Source organism: Cyprinodon variegatus, unplaced genomic scaffold (assembly GCF_000732505.1).
Source record: "Cyprinodon variegatus isolate N-32 unplaced genomic scaffold, C_variegatus-1.0 Scaffold110, whole genome shotgun sequence".
In the NCBI taxonomy this organism is placed as follows: Eukaryota; Metazoa; Chordata; class Actinopteri; order Cyprinodontiformes; family Cyprinodontidae; genus Cyprinodon; species Cyprinodon variegatus.
This window is the reverse complement of record NW_015150563.1, coordinates 259,465-267,987: the sequence shown is the minus strand read 5'-3', so window position 1 is coordinate 267,987 and position 8,523 is coordinate 259,465. Positions and strand designations below refer to the sequence as shown.

Sequence of the window (8,523 nt, the reverse complement as noted above, 5' to 3'; positions counted from 1 at the left end):
ATTTAAGGATGTTTTTAGGCCAATCTGGATTATAATTCCAATGCTGCTAACTTGAACCCTGGAAACATTTTAGAGGTTAAAGTGTTTTCTTGGTTTTGTTTTTCAGGCTGAATCCATTTCAAGCGAATGAAAAGCTGTAAAAGATTATGGTTTTATTATTGATTCTGGCTTATTGACCAATATACGAAACATTTCAGTCCAAACTTTCTGACAAACGCAGACGTCACATGAAACCATCAATTACATGTTTCTCTAAACCATCAATTACATATTTCCCACAATTTTTGCCACAATTTTTGAGTATTAAACAGCCTCTGTCAATTCTATTCAGTTTATTTCTATATCTCCAATTCACATCATGTCACCTCAGGTTACTTTATGTAGACAACTAAACCAGATCATTCTGGTCAGATTGATTCAAAGTTTTCTATCTAAGGGAAACCAGCTGATTGCATCGACTCGTTGACTCTTTAGCAATCCCTCACACTAAGCATGCTTGTAGCGAGAGGAAAAACTCCCTTTGAACAGGAGAAACCTCCAGCAGAACCAGACTCAGTGTGAGCGCCCACCTGCTGAGGCCGACTGGGGTTCAAGGAGACAGAAGCAGACATTGAAAAAGAAGCATAGATACAAAAGGCAACAAACTCCAAGCCAGCTCCCATGTCAGAGGATGAAGAGAGCACATCCAGTTAGTCACAGTCAGAGAAACAGGACTACACTGAAAAACAGGCCAAGCTCCAACATCTAGAAACAAAAGTGTTGATGGCAGCATTATAGCTGATATTTCTCTCCAGGATGGAGGAACAGACCAGATGAAGCTACTATGCTAGCACTACTTATAGCGCATTTTCAAGTCAGGACACTAAAGTCGAGTCTTACAGTCAAGGACACAACAACCCTTAACCCTTTATAGGACAGGTTAGCGGTTCTGATCACTCGTCTTACAAGTTCAATCATTAGTGGTTCTATGGCTAGGTCAAATAGAAGCGAGCTCAACTGACAGCCCTGCCTTGTCCCCCCCGCATATAGGAAAATAGTTTGAGGTTGTTTTATTAGTACGGACAGAGGCCTGTGGACTAGCATAGAAAGCTGAACCAAAACCAAACTTCTCCAGAGCCGCAAAAAGATATTTGTGTTCAATCCGGTCAAATGCCGTGGAAGCGTCTAGAGCGAGAGAGAAATATTTAATATTGGGCATAAATCAAAAATATCTGCATCATCCCTGCGACACGCTGCTGCGGGACGATAACAGGACCTTAACAGGTGTGACAGTAGAAGTAGAGCTGCTCTCCTGCTGCTGAGCAAATCAAGAAATTCAAACTGAACTTTGCCTGAGTTTATGAATCTCCTTTAATCTCTTTATTTGTTAGACTTTTCCCTAGTAGTTTTTTTTTAAACTTCATCTATTTGATGCATTTCTGTATTTAGCTGCAGTCCAGCTGTAATGTGGTCAAACTTGTCTTGTCTCGACAGTATCCTTCCTGGCTGGGCTTCAGCGTGGCTATCTGCTGGTGTATGTTGGTTTGCTCCAGCCGGATCTACATGGGGATGCACTCAGTGCTGGTCAGATTGGAGGGTTTCATTCAGAGGGAAGCAGGTTCTATGTGCCCTTTTTCTACAGCAGATTTACAGGTTCTGTTTCTGCGTGTCTCCTACAGGACGTCATCGTCGGTTTTCTCTACAGCGTCTTCATCCTCCTCTTCTTCCTCCCCGCCTTGGACCTGATCGACGGCTTCAACCTGAACTCCCGCTTCGCTCCGCCGGTCATCATCGTCATCACCCTGGCGCTGGCTCTGTTCTCCTTCACCCTGGACTCCTGGAGCACGTCCCGGGGCGACACTGCCCAGATCCTGGGTGTCGGAGCCGGCGTGGCGCTGGCATCGCATGTAAACCGGCTCTGGGACCTCATGCCGGACGTGGCGGCGGATCAGCTCCCGCTCACTGTGCCGGCTCTGAGCGCCGGCCTTTTCTGGGCCGCCATGTTGCGGCTCTTCCTGGGGGTGCTGGTTCTGGTGGCCACCCGGGCCCTGATGAAAGCCGTTACCATCCCAGTGGTGTGCCGGCTGAGCAGGGTTCCTAGCTCGGACCTGAGGAAGGCCCGGCAGAACATGGAGGTAGAACTGCCCTACCGCTACATCGTCTACGGAACCATGGGCTTCAGCCTCCTCTTCCTCGTTCCGCTGCTCTTCACCCACCTGGGGCTCTGATCACAGGATGTGACATCAGAGAAGGACAGGAAATGGATTTCAGAACCACCGGTTTTATGTCTCCAGCTTGGACCAATCAGAACCTCCAAGCTGATCCGGTTCCACCTGATGGATCAAGACCAGAGGCTGGTTCTGGAGGATATCTGTGGATCCACAGAACCATGATCAGATTAAAACAGATGTTCTGGAGGTTCTAGGGTCGGATCCACACCAGAAACTCTTTAAAGGAACAGTCCAGACATCTAGACTAAGGTTCTGATGAAACCAGCTATAGTCCTACCCACGGGGGGGCGGTCCCGGAACCTGCTTCCCATTCCAGGTGGACCATGTTCAGAACCTTTAGCACATCAACGAGCCGGACCTGTTCTGATCCAGCAGTAGATATTCTTTACCTAGATGTCATCTGACCATCCGATGAAACACGTCATGTGATCAGATCAGGATTAAGATCCAAGAAGTTTCTTAACTAAAGAAATATAAGAAATCAGAAAGTAAAGTTCTGATTGATTTAAAGAGCAGATTTATAAACGCCAACATCTTTAAGGGCCAACAGAGGGCGCTAGAGTGCTGCTCCTTCACATGTTGGAGAAATGAAAAAACAGAAATTTTAGAAAAAATATGTTTAAGGTTTAGATTTTCCATTTTAGAATCAGTTCATAAACCAAAAGAATCATTTCATAAAAATTCCTCCATGAAACAGAATTGCTATTTAATGAAATACTAGAATCAATATGCTGCAGATTCAGTCATCCAGTTTGAATCAAGAATCGTTTCTAAATCTTAAGAATCAGAATCAAATCTAATCTTGAATTAAAATCGACACCCAGCCTTAATTTCTGTAGATATTATCTAGATAGATATTGTTTAGTTAGTACTGAGTAAAGCTTCTCTGGTTGGTTTCTGCAGATCTTTGCCCAGAATCTGAACATCTGCAGTAGCTCCTGTGTTTGGGGGCTGCATTCCTCCCACTGAGCCTCATCATCTATATAGCTCCTCCCACATGGCGGCGCCGTCGGGCGGTTAGAGGTGTAGAAATGAATTGGAGATCTACTCGGCTCCTCTGTCCTGATCAGCGCGACTGCAGAGCTATGAATGTTAGCGTTTATGAAGTTCTGTCAGATGACAGGGTTCGGCTCCTCTGTGACGGCTCTAGATTTACTCTAGATCAGGACAAAAGTTAACGATCCAGTGCAGTGAGAGCGGATGAATGTTAAACCCGGAACCGTCCTTTAAAAGCCACTGGGTTGGAAACAGCCTGATCCATGTTATTAGAACCAGGACGCGTCTCTGCCCAGTCACCTCTGAGCTTAAGGAACTGGGATTAAACCAGTAGCAGGTCTTATCCTGAAGGAGCTGAAGAGATTTGGTAGATCTACATTTGGATCTACCACTGACTGAAATGTTCAGCATGAAAACAGAACCTGGAAAGTTTTATCAGTTTAATCAGTGTTCTGGTTTTATATTCTGTCTGATTTATGTTCCGTCTGATATCTGGTACCAAGATTCATAAAACCACCGTCACATTAGGAAGGCAGGAGATGCGACATCCAAAGAAAACTAGCAGCGTCTCCTTCCAGCTACTGTGGTAAACATGGATCAGCAATGCTGATGTGACCCAATAACACAGTGACTTCATTTCACACCCACTCTGCTGTTTGCACTCTCTCTGATGACCCTAGACTGCAAACCTGCCCTACTTTGGCCAAGAGTGATGTGACCAAAGAGGGCAGTGATGTCCTTCATAGAGGTTGAAGCCAAAGAGTTTCAGACCTCGGTTCAATCCGAGTTCAGTTGGTCTCTATGGTCAATGCTGGCAGCGAGCAAGGAGGGAAAAGAGGAAGCAGGAAGCTTCTTACCGTAGATCCTTTAGCTCAGGGACCTCCTGATGTTTCTATCTGCCACTAGGAGCTATGCAAATAGAGCGTATAGACATAGCTGACTGAAGCGGTGCTATGTAACCACAGCAACAATCCAAGCTTCAGATTGTTTCCTCAAACCGGAAGTTTTCCTCAGGATTCATATCTTAGAAAGTTGGTTTAATTACTTCTTACAAAAGTAATATGACTTTATGATGATAAACTTTAAAGTGATTTTCTATAGTGTCCTTTCAGAACCACTGTGGCCACTAAGGGGGTTCATCAATCATCAGGTCTCAGTCTGTGGTATTTCAGAAATCTTCCACTGATTAGACTTTAAATAAACTTTATTTATCTCTTGGATTACTCCTTCAGGGAAGTTTTGGTTCCAGTAGCTTATATAGATCATAAGATCAGATGCTTCCTTTAAATTAGGATGTCTGATCTATTCTGCTTTGTTCACTTGTTAAAATCAATGAAACATTCCTGTCATTAAAAGGTGTTTGGGTGATTATATGTTCATTTTGAAAACTTTTAGATGATTGATCATCAAAAGAATAAAAAAAATGTTTTACTAACTTTATGCCTTCTAGTTTGTTTAATTTTGACTGATCCAAGATGATGGCATAAGGCAGAGATAAAAAATCTATTCTGCTTATTTATATAGCATCACAACATGTCATTTCAAGGCACTTTATAGATAGAGATCAACCAGATCATCCAGTCAGATTGGATCAAAGTTTTCCAAGGAAAACCAGCTGATTGGTTCCAGTCATTGAAGGAAAGTGGAGACAGCAGATATTCACCTTCATTTTGCATCCCTCACATCAAGCATGCAGCGACAGTAGAGAGGAAAACTCCCTGCTCCTCCAGCAGAACAAGGCTCAGTGTGAGCGGCCGTCTGCTAAGGCCGACTGGGGTTCAAGGAGACAGAAGCAGACACAGAAAATGGACATAGAAGTACTGATCTATGAATACTTTCTATTGGAATTACATGACTTGAGAAGCATAACCCTTAGATTGACTGGCAGAAGGTAGAAGTCGTGGGTTGGGCTCCCACATGCTCAGAGAACTGTTTATCTGCTCCTCAGAAGGATGAAGAGATTTTCCCGATTCTGTCTGAAGTTCGACCTGAGTACCATGATCTGAGAGAGAAGTTTAATTAAACCAAAGCCATCACCTACATCAGGGGTGCCCAACCTTTTTTAAACCAAGATCTACTTTTGAAGTTGATGGCATGCCGAGACCTACCAAGCCAAACAAGGGATGGGCAGTATTTGTTTTTTTATTTGCAGAGGTGGAGAATAAACAGTAAGTCCAACAAACGAGGAAATTATCAGTTGTGTCAAAAAATAGGTTGCAAAAACAGAACAATCTCATAAGAACTTCACACCATTTCTCTTTCTCACCCTCACTCACTCATCAGACACTAAAAACTATAGAAAAGAGCAGTCAAGATCTCCAGACAAAGGCTGTGCAGTCAAAAAATCTAAATAAACCAATTGATACACAAACACAGTCCAGTAGAGATGGAAAAAAAAACGTTTCAACTGTAAATTTATAGTGTTGAGACTGTTCGCATTGGCATTGGCAATGCGAACAGTCGGCCTCCTGTCATTGGCATTGGCAGAGAAACTGGCAGATGGATTAAAATTCAACAGGAAAACAGATAAAAATAGGAAAATACTGAGTACAAAATATGTGGATGTGAAAATGTAACATACAGTAGAATGGGTTGTTGACTGTTTCAGAAACTTTTTAATTTTGGGCAAAAGTTCCAAAAATCTTTTGAGGAATCTGCCAAGGCTCAGCCACCTGACGTCGGTGTGCAGCAGCAGATCAGTAAGGTCTGCACCTGCTTTCTGGAGCTGGGCACGGAATAAACGCCTCTGAAAACTCCCGGCTCGAACACAGCAAGCGATCTTCATTGCAACGTCCATGACATGTTTCATATTTAAAATATTGCGGCACAGCTGTTGTTGATGAATGATGCAGCGGTAGTTTCAAAAATCCGGGAAAATTTCAGACAGCTTGAACAGAGCAAAGAGCCCCATCAGTTGTGATAGATTTCATTATCTCATTATCTCTTCAGATTCCTCTTCACGCTTTAGGTCCCTGGTAACAACCCAGCAACCGTGGCAAACCATGCCCAGCAATCAGCATGCATAAAAAAAGGTTCCCTGCATACTTTTTATTTTTAATTTTATTATTATGAAAATACACTTTCGCCTCTCGTGATCAATGTGTCGATTAGTGTTTTTTAAAACTTTTTTTTTTGTCATAGCCATAAATAGGTCTACATTGTAAAACTTCTCGTAAACGACTGAAACTCCACACACAATCGACTGGTAGACCGCGATCGACTGGTTGGGCACCCCTGCTCTACATCCTCGTCGTCCTTTTGACCGTCCAACCCCCAGGGGCAGACTACTCTCTCTTATTACCAGAAACTCAGGACATGAAGACCTATACTGATGATTCATTGGTATTATTCGTCCTTCTTCTACTGTTGGAGCCAGTTTCTTCTTCGTCAGCATGAGGGATGGCTCTCTTCACCCCTGCAACGATTACAGAGGACTAAATGACTTCACTCATAATAATAACATAATGCCTCTTATTAACTCTGCTTTTGAACAGATCCAGGGCGAAAACATCTTCACAAAACTTGACCTCCGTACCATGTGGTTGGCATCAGAGAAGGAGCTGAATGGAAAGCTTCCTTAAACACACCTACTGGACAGAGAGTATCTGGTCAGGCCTTTCAGACTCCCCAACGGCATGGTTGTTTTTCAAGGTTTAGTCAATGACGTTCTAAGAGAAATAGGAGGAAAATATGTTGGTTTATCTGGGCGACATTATTGTGAAGACTTAAAGTCACATGAGCAGCGTGTCAGATTGGTCCTGCTCAGGTTTCTTCAGAACCAGCTGGATGTCCATGTTTCCACCGCTTCATTCCTTTGTTTTTATTATTTCCCCAAAACAGATGGATACAATGGATCCTGCAAAGGTTAATCTCTTAACATCCACCTCATTTTGGGTAATCCTCGCCTATTTTGCATACCCAAATGGAAAAGCAAATAGCTTAGGAACTGTAAGCCCAAATTACATGTTTAATACATTATTTGAAAGGTAACAACAAATTAAAATTGGGTGACTAGAACACAGACCTACCTGCATCAGTTCAAACATGACTCAAAGTTGTTTTTTTATTCTCGGAAATTATACGTCTTTTTTAAACAGCAGTAATAAAGACATTCTTGAGAAAAAGCAGGTTTTATTGTATTATAATTGTTTTACATCATGTCAACCACAAATGCAGAACATTTCAGATCTCTATAACAGTTTCAGAGCTGTGGGAACCTTTGGTGTTGGCTTGGAGCTGCGCACAATGGCTCCACCCGACAGCTCTGGTTGGCCCACACGCACTGATAGAAAACAACAAAGATTTCTTGAGTTGGCCAACTTTTACAGGCACTTTATCTGGAGCTACAGTCAGGTTGCAGACATTGTTGTTTCTGAAAGGCATCTTATATTTAGAGGGTCTTAGTTTTCATCTTCAGGACGACAAATATTATTAGTTTTAATGACATTTTAGGCATTATGATGTGATAGTTTTAGTCAGCTTCCAGTCAGTTTTATGTTTCACTTCAAAAAAGAGTAAACCTTTATAATTTCAAATAATAACCAGATTATTTACCAGAGTGCTAGGTCTAGCCTAGATCATAACATTTCTGAAGATAAAATGCTGCCGTGCCCACTGTTGGGCTTGGATTATAGAATTTGAAAAGACTTTATGAATGAATGCTCTACTTTATTCAAAAGTGTCTCACAAAAGCTGTGAAAATAGCAGATCTAGTTCAACACATCAAATCAGTTAATATAGCAAACAGACAAGCTAACAAAATGTCCAATAAAGGAATGGTTTTAGACATACAAGCTTTCTATCCCAAAGCAAACACTTCCTAAGCCACTATGAATTATGCATTATACACAGATCAATAATTTCTGTATTACTCGAAAAAAGGATCTAGGTCTTTATCCAAAAATATACAGTATGCAACGGTTTGTTTTGGATATGATTTAGGGATTGCTTTTGGTAGAAAGTAAAGATGGCTTTGCATCACCTCTTCCTGGAAGAGAACAGATTGAACAGACTCAGAGCTGGCAGAAATACAATCTTAATAGTTAGAGAAAAGGATGTTTTAGGCTTAGCAGAAGATGATCAGCCACATATAGTTTATTAAGGAGCGAGAGCAGAAAGAGCCATACTACTGATCACATGCTAACTTTTTTATTTAGTCTTGTTTCATTCACGAAAACTACTAAAAATACTGTACAAAATCAGTGCAATGAGTGCAATGCGATACCTCGGCTCCAGAGTGTCAATGTCCCCGCCCCCTCCGCAGTCTCCGCTGCACCTCTCCCAAATTGTGGCTGACTGCAGACAGTGCCGCAGACAG

The 8,523-nt window shown here is 42.3% G+C and overlaps 1 protein-coding gene across 1 annotated transcript in view; it reads left to right on the top strand.

Annotated features, from left to right (window-relative positions):
- The window catches only part of LOC107084889 (sphingosine-1-phosphate phosphatase 1-like), a 3,569-nt gene extending 1,013 nt beyond the window's left edge, over positions 1-2,556 (top strand). The window contains exons 2-3 of the mRNA XM_015374948.1: positions 1,440-1,563; positions 1,659-2,556. Of these exons, the coding sequence (XP_015230434.1) occupies positions 1,440-1,563; positions 1,659-2,207 (673 nt within the window). The 3' untranslated portion in view covers positions 2,208-2,556. The remainder of the gene's footprint in view (positions 1-1,439; positions 1,564-1,658) is intronic.
- The last annotated feature ends 5,967 nt before the right edge of the window (positions 2,557-8,523 follow it).